Genomic DNA, 14,040 nt, shown 5'->3' on the forward strand with positions numbered 1-14,040 from the left:
CTGACCAAGCCCAACTCAGGGCTGACCAAGTTATTAAGGGCACTGTCCATGTCTCAAACACTGACAGGCTTTGGGGATTGACCACCCCCTAGGAAGCCCAGTGTTTGACCTTGCTCTAGTAAAGAAATTCTTCCTAATGTCCAGTCTAAACCTTCCCTGGCACAGCTTTGAACTATTTCCATTCCCACACATTCTGTTGACCCCATACCAAGAGCTCCAGCCCATCAATCCAGCCTGTCCAGACCCCTCTGCAGATCCTTCCTGCCCTCCAGCAGATCAACACTCCTACCCAGCTTGGTGTTGTCAGTGAACTGGCTGAGGGTGCACTCACTCCTCTCATCCAGACCATCAGTGAAGTTATTAAAAAGGACTGTGCCCAGTACTGAGCCCTTGGGAACACACTGGTGACTCAAGTCCTTTCTCCACCACTGGTTAGTCTCAGCCACCCAGCCAGTTCTTTTACACAGTGAAGACTAAATGGGATCTTGGTGCTTTATAAATTTTCCTCCACCAGTCCAATTTACTTCCTGTCTCATCACTAGACTGTTTTCATGCTCCCTACATTTCCCCCCATGCCTTTCTCATCCTCCTAGATTTCTTCTGTGCTCCTTTACATCCAGCTGATGCAGCAGAAGCAGCCATTCTCACAAGCAATGCTTTAAATAAATATGGTTACATAAAAAGGTACTAACCTCATACAAGAGGTCAGTTAGGTAATGTGCTGTGTGTCTCCTTTCCCTCAGGTGTGCAGTCACAGCCAGACTGAGCACTTTGCAAGGCTGCACAAGGTGTCATTGGTACAAGTGACAGGGGACAGTATCTCACACAGGAAGCAACATCACACAGTTTCAATCTCCAAAATTTTATCTTCCAGTTCTCTTTCACAACCAACTTTCAGTTTTTGCTAATCCTCCAACTCAGACATTTTTCCACAGACTCCTTTGTATCAGGGTCTGGCCTCAGAGAATCAAAGCCATGTGTTGAACCAGGCCTTCTAGGGTAAGACAGATTTTGTTGCAGCAAACCAACTGCTGGCACTGCCATGATTACCATGACTGGCAATATCTCACAGGAATCATCCTTACACCTCCCCTGGACACAGAAGGGAAGGCAGCTCATAATTCCTTGGCCAAATGAACACAAGAGAAATGCAAAATAAAGATCCTTTCAGGGATTCAAGGCCACTTTTGAACTCCTTTTTTCCCCATTTTCTTCAACCTTTAGAACCTTTTAACTTTGTGAGACCTCTCACGTTCCCATTATGAAGGGGATGGAATTTTAGGATGCAAGTGCTAATTTAAAGCAAATCATGAGTTAAATGGATGATACTCCAAAGGCTCACTTCCTGAATACTGAATAGCTCTGCACCTGTTGATAATTCTTGACCTTCCAAAAACCTAAAATATGGGCCTTTCCTGATGTTTATGATTCCATTTATGATCAGCAAGGAAAATAATTACTGAGTCTCCAAATGCTTTAAACAGTATAATTTCTAATCTCTGTTTGCAATGCCAAATAGAGACACCAAACTGTCCTTCAGCAGGGTTTATAAGCTGCTAAATCTTGTAGTACTTGAGGCACCATAATCCCCATGGCCTAAGAGACAGACTTACTTGTTTTGCATCTTAAAGTCACATACAGCATTTACCCCCAGGCTGTTTTCAAAAGGCATTCCTCTGCTTTTATTCTAAGTATGTGATATTCTGATTCCAATTGTTGCAATTTCAGTAAAGCTGAAGCACCAGACACCTTTCAACCTTTCAGTTAGCATTACACATGGCACTGGAAAGAAGGACCACAATTCCCACCCATACTGGAGGCTGAAAGGAAAAAATCCATAATGGTTATTTGCATTATCTATTACAGCATAATGCTAAACAGAACCTGTCCCACTATCTTTGTGATTGCTGACACATGACTGAAGAGCTGCAAAATTGCAGATTTCCAGATTGATTTAAGCCTCATACAAATCAGAAGACAGCATGAATTTCATTGGAGTCCTGCACGGATTGATCATGTAGCTGTTCATATATTGATCATATAGATGGTCACTGTTCATCCAAATAATTTTCAATGCTAAATTTTGATTTATAAAAATGCTGAATTGTATGTAGATTTTTTTTTTTCTAGAATACCAATGGGAAACATTGCAGGGGCTGGCAAGGTAGAATATTTGCTTTTTCCCAGCTCATAGCTATATTATACATTTGCCCCATGTTTCAGCACCACTTTCATTGAAATGTTACCTTTAAAATAACTGATTACTTAGAAACATTAACTATCTGCAACAGCATATGGGTTTGAGACAGTTCTTCTCTTACAAGGTGAAGTTTATTAGGTACAGAGCTGACTAGCAAAAAGCAATTTGCACAGAAGAAAAAGTGTCATATATACCAAAGTAGATCTTTGAAAAATACTTGCCTACCAGTATTAACTGGTATGCCACTCAGTATTAACGTTTTGAGGAGCTGGACAGAGTGACAAGCATATAGCAGCTTTCTCCATCTGCTTGGTACAGACAAAATTTCAGCAGATAAGGAGTTTGGGTTGTCCAAACTGAAGTCCAAACTGAAATCCATAAAGCAAGTCCTAGAAGATAAAATCTTTGAAATTTATCTGGAAGAGACTAACATCTATAGCTAATTTCTCATTCACACACAGGAGTTTACAGAAAACCTTTTTTTTTTTTTTTTTTTTTTTTTTTTTTTTTTAATTTGTAATGGAGTGTAACAAACCAGTTAAGCTGATGAATTCCAGATATGTTTGCCCACCACTAATAGTTCTACTAAGGAACAAGCTGATGTTCAATATTAATTAAAACAGAAACCAAATTTTAAAAACTACAGGGAGGATCAAAGAGCATCGCTATGACTCTGCATATACCAATATGATGAATGCAGTTTTATTCCCCAGTTTTTCAACATTTTCAATTTTTTTTTATTATAGAATTAGGAAAATAAATATAAAAGGATAATCAAAGGCATGAACTGGCTTCTGCAGAAAGAGTGTCTAAATAAGTTATGACTTCCAATCCAAAAAAAGGAGGCACCTAGATAAAAGATACAACAGAAGCCTAATAAATTCACAGATGACAAGGAGGTGAGCACAGAACAGCTTTTAATCACTTCTTCCCACTCAAGAATGAGGCAGTTTCAAATACTCCTAGGCAATAGGTTGAAAGCAAGCAGAAGAGAACAGTTTCACAAATCCCATAGGAAAGCTCTGAACACACTACTTACAGGATTCTGTGCTTTCAAAAGGTACTTTTCTAGCTTGAATACTTCTGAAGATTAAGGCCCTCTTTGTCCCAGGATGGACATATAGAAAGAGCTGTACCTATATGCACCAACTACTTCTAGATTCTAACTTGGCATTTTATTCTTCTTTCTCTCTGTCAGTGATAAAGTATTTCTCCACACCTGAACACACTTTCTGTCATACAGTGTCTTGCTGCTACACAAAGCATAAGGTAACTGTAAAGCAATTAAGCCTACTCACCAACCAAAAATCAAGATCTGATGGCAGTCCTCACTTACCCAGATGCTCAGGAGTGTCATCTAACTGCTCACACAAGTAGTAGTCATCTGGATTCAAGTAGGGCAGTTGCTTCAGCAAGCTCTGCTTGGGAATGAGATACAAGACCTCTGCAATATCCCCATCCTCAATTATTGACATCCTTCTGACTGAATTTTGATATTTCACTTTTTCCAGCACCAGATCTTCACCTGAGCCACACAGCTTCCCAAAGCTTTTTAAGATGGGGAAATATGGCATTTCTATTCAGAAGAAGCTGAGGAAAGCAACCTGTAATGCACGCAGTCAGTCTACTACTCACAGCACACTGCCCTTTCCAATCCTTCTCTTTTTCTCTCATCCAGGAAAGGAGATTAAGGAAGATATATTTTTAGTGATTATCTTCAAGAGATTAGAACAGTATGTTGGATCAGGTGATTGCCATCTAAAACTATTGTAATCAGTTGAAACTCATCCCCACGAATGCAAAAATCAGAAACAAAACCAAAGAGGGTATTTGAAAATCAGATTAATATTCAGGACAAGAGAAAGAACATAACTGAGTTACATAAGCAGATTAGTTTAAAATCAAAAAACCTTGCTGTGTCAGAAATCTTATTATAGAAGAATCATCATCATCATCATCATCATCATAAGCTACAAATGCACATCTGTGCATTTAATCTAGCACAGCCCTCTTCCATGCCAGGTCTGTCCGTGTGCTATGGAGAAAAGGCTGTAGCAAAGGTAGAGCACGTTGGTCCTCCTTTTTTAGGAATGCCCAAGCACTGGCTGGCACTACTTCATAAGCAGATTTCTTCAGAGAAATCCTTTCTGCAGCTTTCACTGCCTATTGCAAACAAAAGCACTTAAGCTTTCCCCTAACCATTAAGGATTGGTTTGCTCCTGCTCTTCCTCTCCACCTTCCTGTGTAGCTGACAGCAGAGGCTTTGCAGACATTGCACCAGCCCCTCCTGCTTCACCTACAAGAAGTATTTACATTAATCCAATTCCAGTGACTTGCTAATCTAATCATCTAATGAATATTTCTCCCTGGGTAAAGGCAGAGTTAATCATCAACAGGGCACTGGAAAGTCACAGGAAATTCCAAAGTGAAAGAGATAAAAAAAAAACCCCAAACCAACAACATTCATCATCTGCAAGAGAAAGTTACAGGTAGACCCTGGACCTGGACATGCTCAGAGGCAACTTCAGACTCTCTACTCTCTGTGCTATCCAGCCAGTGTCTGGCCCAGACTTTCAACACCCCTTAACACAGAGAAGTGAGCTGCAGCTTCAAAATGACCTGGTTAATCATTGCACTGCTTCCAGTAAGGCTTTTTTAAGTTAGAAGGTGACAAAAACTCTACCAAATAGGCTTACTGAGCACAGTGAGAAACTGTCACTTAATTCTCCCTCAAAACTCAGAGCTCAAGTACTAACTCCAGATGGGGATAGGCTTAGAAGAGAAGACTGCCTTATTTTATTATTGTTTCAAAGAGAAAATACCATCTCATAAATTCAGACTTTGATCATCTCTTATTACACATCTCCTATGAGGTCAATTACTTTATATTTTTCAAGTAGTATAACTTTTTTATCATTTTGAAAACATATATCCAATTACAGTTCACCTTAAACAGCCATACTCCTGGATTTTCCAATCAATGGAGAGCACAGTAGAACAAGCCAGAATAAATCTGTACTAATTTTAATGGGGAGATGCTAATTTACATTTGAGGAAGAGATGGCTCAATAAATATAGCAACTCCAATTCTGCCTTAGAGTATCTTGTATCAGATCAGAGATCTCAGCAAATGGTGTGTTTTAAGCATTACTCCTAGGAAATGAAGTTTTGCAGCAATTTTTCATTCTCTTCCAGATTTCTCAACCTACTGACCTGCTCACCACAGCCCCTCAGTGGAAGAGGCAGCTCTGAAAATGCAAAGTTTCTACCAGTGAGGGTGGATCTCCATTCAGAGCTTAAAGCAGAGGGGTGAGTCACAGGAGAGGCTGGATGAGTCAACACAAGGATCTCTCAGTCTGACAGTGTCATTTGTTGCTGGGTAATCGGGGAAGGATGTTGACACCTGACAACAGCAGTGCCAACCACCCAGCCCCACTGACACGTCAAGGTGGACTTTGCTCTTTGATGTGAGGCAAATACACATTGCCCAGACATTAACTCTGCTGCAGAAGTCAATCCTCAGAGAGCAGAAAGGGAGCCTTGCAGAAACTCTTCCACCTGTGGCAACATTTGCTAAAGCTTGGCTGCCTAATACCCAAAAGAAAAGTCAGTCCTTACACTGGAGTTTGAACACACTGGTTTAAGGGTGACTCCCCATTTTCTGCTGTGTCCATGCTGGTTCCAACCTCCAGCTCTGTTCACCAAGATATTCATTACACCAGCTCCTGCAGTAAGAACTGAAGCAGGATGACCTATATATCCACTACAGAAGCACTCAGCCTGTGACCACTGCAGATGATCAGTAGATGACCATTGTCTGATAATCTATCCAACAGTGCAGCACAATCCAATCTCCTTCTACCACCAAACACATGGGATTGGTGCAGGACAATGGATCAGGATTTAGTAACCATAACATATCACTGCAGAAACATCCTGCTTAATTAAAAATAAGATCTTCCTTTCCCTGAGACAGACTTCTCTGCTGCTGCCCCTTTCCAGCCCTGGCTATTGCTGGCACAGTCTGAGAACTGAACCTTCAAAAACCCCATGCCAGCTGCTGCTTAATAACACAGAGCAATACCATGTTTTGGATAGTTCATTTTTTTTAAAGTAATATTTGTCTTCCAAGCCTCAGTCCTGTCAATATGTAATATAAATGGACAAGCAGTAGAAATAAGCAAAACAAGAGCAGGAAGCATCACAGTGCCTTCCCAGGCAGATAAAGGACTGTTTGTGTCCAAGGCAAAGGACAAGGCCTGAGCCAGCCTCTTACAACAGTTACTAAACACTGGGATTTAGCCTCAGTCTAAATCAAAAAGACAATGGCAATCTCCTACCACTTCAGTCAAGCACTCAATTAAGGGGAAAAGATTGATTTCTTATATTTTTGCTGAGAAGAAAAGAAAAAGGCAGGAATCACAGGGGTACAACCCTGTCCTTATGTTTTGTGAAAGAAAGTCTCAGGAATCCAGGGTACTCAACTCAGAACTAGTGTTGAGGAAACATTCTCAGGATCTGCCAAGTAGCAAAACCTGTTTAAATCACTGCCAATTCAAAGCCATGTCTAATCCAAGCAGTCAGTGCTGGGATCTCGAGCTTTCACAGAGCACAGTGTGAGGTATGGGCACTTTCCAGACTGACAGTTTTCACAGGGGGCTGGCTGGATAGGAGACAGGAATTATGCAGAACAGCTACTTTAAATATTTTATCTCACTTCCAACTTTATAAATATTTTATTTATAAATATTTCCAGCCGCCTCAAGACCATTTCTCATTCAATCCCCTCTGAATTCACCACACCAATTGGCTGCCTGGATGATAAAAATACATGCATGTTTCATATGCATCCAGGAATAGAAGCATCTCTACTAATAGTCCAAGAACAGAAGTAACAAAAAAATTTGACTGCAAACCACAAAGAAATTAAAAAACAGAATAGTAAGCAGTGAATAATAGTAAAGACCAGACACCAAGGGCTAAATACATAGAAAAGGAAATATCCATCCATGTTTCAGAGAAACACTGAGGACTAAACTTGCCTTTCAGCAGAAATGTGTAGTGCACTAATGCTGTCTTAATTTCTTCTGCCTTATAGCAAATGCATTTCAGTGTGACTTTAGACTTGCATTGAAAGCATTAAACAGCCCAATCAGAAACCCAAGAAACTGAAGTCAGCCACACTAGTTCAGCAAAATATAGCTGCAAAAAATTATCAAAACAAAAATACAGTAAACAAGGTAAACAAAACTGAATTTTCCTTTTCCCTCATCATACCACTTCAGAAGGTAGATAGCCCCAAATAATGTTTCATGCATCTGTCCAAGGCAAAAGGATTATCAGGATTACCTCCTCCATAGAAGAATTCTCAAAGATATTGAGAGTAAGGAGTGAAAAAAATGGCCTTCATCTGAACAAATAATGTGTAAGTACCCCATCTCTTTTCACCATGAAATATAGTTACCCAAGCAATAAAATAACTAAACCAGCAAATGACAGCAAAAAAAAATAAAAAAAAAAAAAAAAAAAAAAAAAATGCAGCATTCAAATGCACACACATAAAAAAAAAGAAGCAAAACTTTAGTTGTGATAAAATTATTCCCCACATTCAGCTTTTTCACTTTTGACACCCACTGTTTACTTACTCAAGACTACAGGCTGATGTGCAAACATTCAGCTATTTACTGTAAACCTGAGGAAACATTTCATCCACATAATGAAGTCCAAAAAATCCACATGCACATGTTAATCTCTTTACCTAAGTGTCCAAAACAGGCAGTCATCTTCTGGGCATACTGACAGAAGCCCTTCACCCCATAGGGCTCCTCACCCAGGACCTGCTCACCCATGGCTTCAGCAGGAGCTGCCTCTCTCTGCAAAGTCAACCAACTACTGCTTGTTTAAAGCTGATAAAAGAACAGATCTTCCTCTTCCAATTTATCACCATTAATAATTCAGGTACTACATAAAATTTGCTGAGCTTTAAATACCGGTAGTGCAAAGCTATTTTGTGGCTTTTGAAGTAATCATGTTTTAGTCCTTAAAAAGTAACTCAGCTATTATATTCTAATAGTTTACAGAAATTATTTTCAAATGGAAACAAAATCCATTCCCTTGATGCACAAGAGGAAATTTTGTGGGGATTATGCTCAGGTCAGAGAGACATTTAAATGTGCCCCTAGCTTAAACCCAGAAACAGAATTATCATCCCTACTAAAATGTGTTATTAGGTATTCATTAGTGTTTTCACCAATGACATGGATAGTGGGATCAAGTGCCCAGAGAGGTGGTGGATGTTCCGTCCCTGGAAACACTCAAGGCCAGGCTGGATCATGCTCTGAGCAACCTGATGTAGTGGAAGATGTCCCTGCTCATTGCAGAAGGGTTTGACTGGAGGGTCATTAATGGTTCCCCCAACCCAAACCTAACCCTTAGAATTCTATGATTCCATGATACTCCTGCAAACAGGCATGTCCACTGCTACAAGAACACCACTAGTTCATCTCATACTACCATGCCCCACTGCCCAATGCATCTTCTGGGGACCCAAAACCCCAGCAGAGCCCAGGTACAAACACCACTGTGTTTTCTGGCAGCTTCCAGCACACTACATCTCAGAAGAGCTAAGGCACCACAGCCAGGAGCAACAGGAACAGGGTATTTTCTCAGCTCACACGTTGGAGCATGAGGCCCATCTAATCTTGTTCTTATCCTGGCTGAGAAGAAAACACACAAGAGCTGACTCAGCAGTCCTGCTGCCAGACAGCTGCAGTGGCCACACATACCTGTCTCTGTTCTGCTCATCTAAGGAAATCCACTACCAATCACACCAATGTCAATGACATCTGCTTAGCTAAATACTGCAGAATGGCTTTGGCTGTACTCTCTTGATTCAGGTGGTGACCACCAGTGAAGAACAGGTGTTCCACACATGCAAATATGCTCCTGGTACACTGCACTTGTTTTCTGTCCATTCACTTAACATCTGCTGCTTCTTCACTGAGACCATGTCCACTTATGAAAAAACATTTAAGAGAGCTCATATAAGTACTGCTGATGGCCATATAAAGCACTAAGCAGACACTTCAAAGAGAGATCCATGCTGGTACATCTACATGCAAATTTTATTCACAACAGATTGAAAAGCCTAGTTACTAATATTTAGTATTGCTTCCTAGACACTAATATTTATTATTACTTGAAGAGTTTACTGTCTAGACATGCATAAGTTTAAATACAGCTATGGGGCTTTGGTATCTCTTATTGTGATAAAGGCTATGAAGAACCTGCAGAGGTAGGAATTCTACAGTCCACAGGTCTCTACCAAGTTAATTTACTGGTTTAAACCCACACAAGGTTCTCTAAGGTAAGCTGGACTACTGCCTGCAGCAGGAGGAACAGAAAGACCACAAAGCCACAAGGCTTCTCTGTACTGGCAAAAAAAAAAAAAAAAAAAAAAAAAAGTGACTAACTGAAAAGGGCTAACTCAGGATAAAATGGTACCAAAGGTAAAAGGATCTGTGTTATAACTCAGCTGAGCAACACAATTAAGCATGAGTGCCCCATACAGGCTTCTTATCAAGCTGCCACATGACATTTTTTTCCACTGCTTTTATAACTGACCTTTAGGTAATAATTAGACAAACTCCACCAAATGCCTGTTTCTGCAGCATACACATGCAAATTGAAGAATTGCTACAAAATCTGCACAGCCCATGAAGTCTGTGAATGTCTGTGTGAAAGGACAGTATCAAGTTCAACTCTGAATGGTGTGTACCTACATTTGTATCTAAATTGTCAAACTCCTGCTCTTTGAAAAACCACCTGGGGATCTCCCCAGGTGGCACACTGAAAATCAGACCTGTATTATACATCCACAGCAAGATCTGCATGCACAAGCCATTCTGTTAAACTAACTTGGAAATACAAAAGCAAATGTTATTTTATGTATTGGTTTCTTGGTACTCATTCCAAAACACACATGAACCATCACTTTGCCCTTTATTCTCCTGTTACAATTTGTAACCGAGAAAAAACGCAAGAGAAAACACAACTGCACTTCTATCTCCCACTTAACTAAAACCACACTGTGACAATTTCCTTTCCCAACTGATGACATTTGCAAAATCTTCCAGCTGAATTAAAGCATTGTGCTCAGCTTCCTGTTATCAACTATGTATGATAACTTCCATGGCACATGAGCCTTTGGTAACAAAAGCCCAGCTTTGCAGTGCATTGTAACGCTGGGCAGGCAGCATAACAAGCTCTTGGGAATGCTTTTCCCTTTGCTCTATGCTTAGAAACTGAATCTGACTCGTTTCCCCCATCCCCAACAACCACCAAGTTTATCCTTCAGTGAAGCAGCAAGCAGATTAAACAAACAAAAATATCTAAACAATGTGCTTGAGATTACATCTAATGATCTTTTTCTTGGACAAAGGAGAGCAACACCAGCCATCTAACTTCACCTGAAATTATTAGCTGGGCTGAAATAGGACAAGGAAAAACAGTAAATAGAAAAAAATCAATCACCAAATGAAGATTTAAATGACATTAGGGAAAAAAGCCCTAATAATGTCAGCTAATAACATACTGTCTACTACCTCTGGAAGCCTTAACATAGGATTTGGGAAAAATGCTGTCTCTGCACTCCCACAGACTTGCTGTTCATCCCTGAGCCATTCCCTTAATCTCTTTCATTGTATTTCCCCCTATCACTTTCCCCCTCACAAGGGATTTGGAACAATAGGTACATTAAAGACTGAAGTTTTCAGATTCTGTGATAATGGAAACTATAGAAGTACCACAGATGATAACACTAGGGACTAACTGGTCAGCATTAAAAAAAGAGGTCATGTAAAGCACAGCTGAGTGCTTCTCCTTGATCTTCATTACATTCCAACTTCATTCGTATTTCTCAAAGATTTTCCAATAGATTGCATCCCTTATTTAACACTAAAAGTGTTTTCCACAGAAAACCAAGTTATCAAGAAAGGCAAAGAGTTAATTCTGCACATTTTCTCCAATCTGAAAATTCAATTTTTAGTTATTCTCCCCCAAACAAGTGGAATCACTGTTACTGTGGCTGCCGTGAGTAGAAGAGTTATCAGGTTATGACAACAGGCCTGATTCAACTAAAGGATATTTACCTTACTTTATCCATTCCAATGTTTATTTTGGAAAAGTTATAGGGAAAAAAATCTCTGTTCACATCTATTTTCAGACATAAAATAACAGTGTGTGCACTAATGGATCTGCCTATTGCATTATTAGAAGATGAGGTGGCTCAGCATTTTATTTCCTGGCAGCACAAGGCTAATCTATTGATCCACAATGTCAAGAACACTGCACTATGGATTCTTGCACAAACTCAATCCTTTTTACTTACACACAGAAAAAAAGCCAAGTGTAATTGCTGACAACTGATGCAATTTCATAGGCAAGATCTAGTGAAAGCTATATGAAATATAAATACAAAACCTGCTGCACTTCCAAGACTATAAAATTGACTCAACAACACAATCCAAGTGCTTGCCCATCCCAAAGTTTATAAATAATCCCATGATTTCTGCAGGGCTGAGCTCTATGCTTGAAGTCAAAGAGGTGCCTAGGCCACTCTAGGGAACAATTAGCCTAAAGGATCCTGGCAGAAGCTGGCAGTCCTTCAGATGTTCAGTAGAAAGCTTTTTTTCTACTCCTCAGCCATGTCTAGGTGTCTCTTATTTTAACAGAGCAAAGACTTTAAAGATAAATGTAATTCCTTTAATCATACTCTTTTCTTTACTTTTCCTTTCTTGAACTTTGACTTTTTTTCCAGCTGAGAGAAGAAGCTCCTTGCAACATCCTCTTCACAATGTAGACTTCACAGTAACTGAGACAGAAATATGTTGGGAAGCAGAGAGATCAAAGTCAAAACCTCAGAGATCTTTCATTGCTCAGTTTATTTCCTGTACTTTTGTAAAGAGTGACGTGTTACAAGCATGACATCAAAGAAAGAACCACTCCCCTTGTTATGCACTGAAATAAACTGGATATCATTATACTCTCTTCTGACATGCCACATAATTACAGAAACACACAGTAACTTTATTCAAATGCTGAATTTGAGTAAAGAATTACATCAGAAGAAAGTCTTCTCTAGATCACTGCAGGGCTTCCTAAACATCTGAGTTTAACTTTATCCATTGTCTCCTAACACTGGATCTTCTGCAGTAATGTAGCACCAGCACACATGATCATAAGAATTAAGTATTTCTCTTGCTGCATCCAACTCTCAAATTCTCCAACATCAAAGCCATTCTCAGAGTATGGCATAACTCTAAAAGGAGAACTCCTGCAGTCACACTGTCCTCTTGTAGTGAAACTCTAAAAGACAGTCCTTCTTTGTACTATAAAGACTAATTTAAACCCCTACCAGAAGTCAGTAAGAACTGTTTGTCAATGTCCATCACAGCTAAGAATAGGAGGTTACCTTTCTATATAGTGGAAAGTATGGCACTGCTACAGGATGCCAGAAATGACATCAGATCAGTTCATCCACTGCCAGCATTCCTCATAAAAGCAGCTTTAAATATGCTGTGTTGGCTAACCTTTGTTTTCTAATTAAATAAATCCTACTGCACTGTTGAACCCTTCCTCTTGTGGTCAGCACTATCTTCTGGTTAAATCAGCTGCACACACACAAGTGATCAAGAGCCATGTTAAAACTAAGGAATTGTCAGTTAAGCAAAATTATCACTCTGTGAGCAGCTCACTACTCTCAAAGGGATCACATTCTGTACAGGCAACAATGAGGCAAAGACACATCTGAAAATACATTAGTGGGACAGAAAAAAACTTGGAATTTGTTTCCATTTATTAGTGGCAGGAAATTACATATAGCATATGCCAACTAGTATTTGATAAAGAGAGGTTTTAATCCCCTTGGGTATTTCATAGCTACACAAACATTTTGCTTGTATTTTACTGATAGTTTAGTGGAATTCCTCGACCAAGGGCTGTAATCCAGCCCCATCAGGAAAAGCAGCAGTTAGAGAAACACAGAAAACTTCCAGAGCTGACTGTACATTGAAAAGGAGAAACATACTCTTGATTTGATGACAGGTACAGATGGATTTGGTCTTTACCAGTGCCATTCAACACAGGACAAGCCATATCTTAGGATCTTTCCCTGACATGTTAAAGATTGTGAAGCTGTGCCTATCAAATCCTTTGAGAGTTATTCAAAGATAGCACAAAATCAAGAGTCTTGATCTTGCAGTGGTAGTGGAGGGCACTCATAATCTAGCAAGCTACAATTTTGAAAGAGGAAGTAGGAAACAAGGTCTTACAATAGTAGGAAAAATCATTCCAGTGATATCATAAATTACTGGAATGGTGAATGAGTCAAATGGAGCACCTAAAACAACTGAAGACTATTTTGACTGCTTGACTGATATTTACCATAATGTATTTGCAGCAATGATTTACTGCAGTATTTCTTCAGCAAGAATTTCTTGATCTGATCCTTCCACTGCATGACCAAATGCCATAAATTAACATGGGTCTTTTTTAAGGTCTTATGTGTCATGAGCTACTAAGAAAAGTCATTTTTCCAGCAGCTGAACTATAAACACAAGTGTAAGATTTCAATTCATTTTAAATTAATTGCAACTAGAACATAATGTAAAGTCAAGATGGCCCTGGCCATCTTTGAGGGAGGATTTCTGCTGCATTCTTAGTCATCACCACAAGTCTCTGTACTTCCTGGTATTAAAAATACATTACATATTGCATCTAGACAGTTACTTCATGAGATGCCTGGTTCTTCAGTTTCTGTAGAATGTAAACAACTATTAATA

General features: G+C 39.5%; 1 protein-coding gene across 23 annotated transcripts in view; it reads right to left on the minus strand.

The window, feature by feature from the left end:
• The window catches only part of ABLIM1 (actin binding LIM protein 1), a 189,317-nt gene that overhangs the window by 124,256 nt on the left and 51,021 nt on the right, over positions 1-14,040 (minus strand). For 11 of the 23 annotated variants that reach the window (XM_056494479.1, XM_056494480.1, XM_056494476.1 and 8 more), the window contains exon 1: positions 3,537-3,789. The exons of 10 other annotated variants lie outside the window; for them this stretch is intronic. In XM_056494479.1, the coding sequence (XP_056350454.1) occupies positions 3,537-3,774 (238 nt within the window). In that variant the 5' untranslated portion in view covers positions 3,775-3,789. Of the gene's footprint in view, positions 1-3,536; positions 3,790-14,040 lie in introns of those variants that run through there. 2 more of the 23 variants (XM_056494501.1, XM_056494502.1) reach the window with 2 other exon arrangements.

Source organism: Oenanthe melanoleuca, chromosome 6, assembly GCF_029582105.1.
Source record: "Oenanthe melanoleuca isolate GR-GAL-2019-014 chromosome 6, OMel1.0, whole genome shotgun sequence".
In the NCBI taxonomy this organism is placed as follows: Eukaryota; Metazoa; Chordata; class Aves; order Passeriformes; family Muscicapidae; genus Oenanthe; species Oenanthe melanoleuca.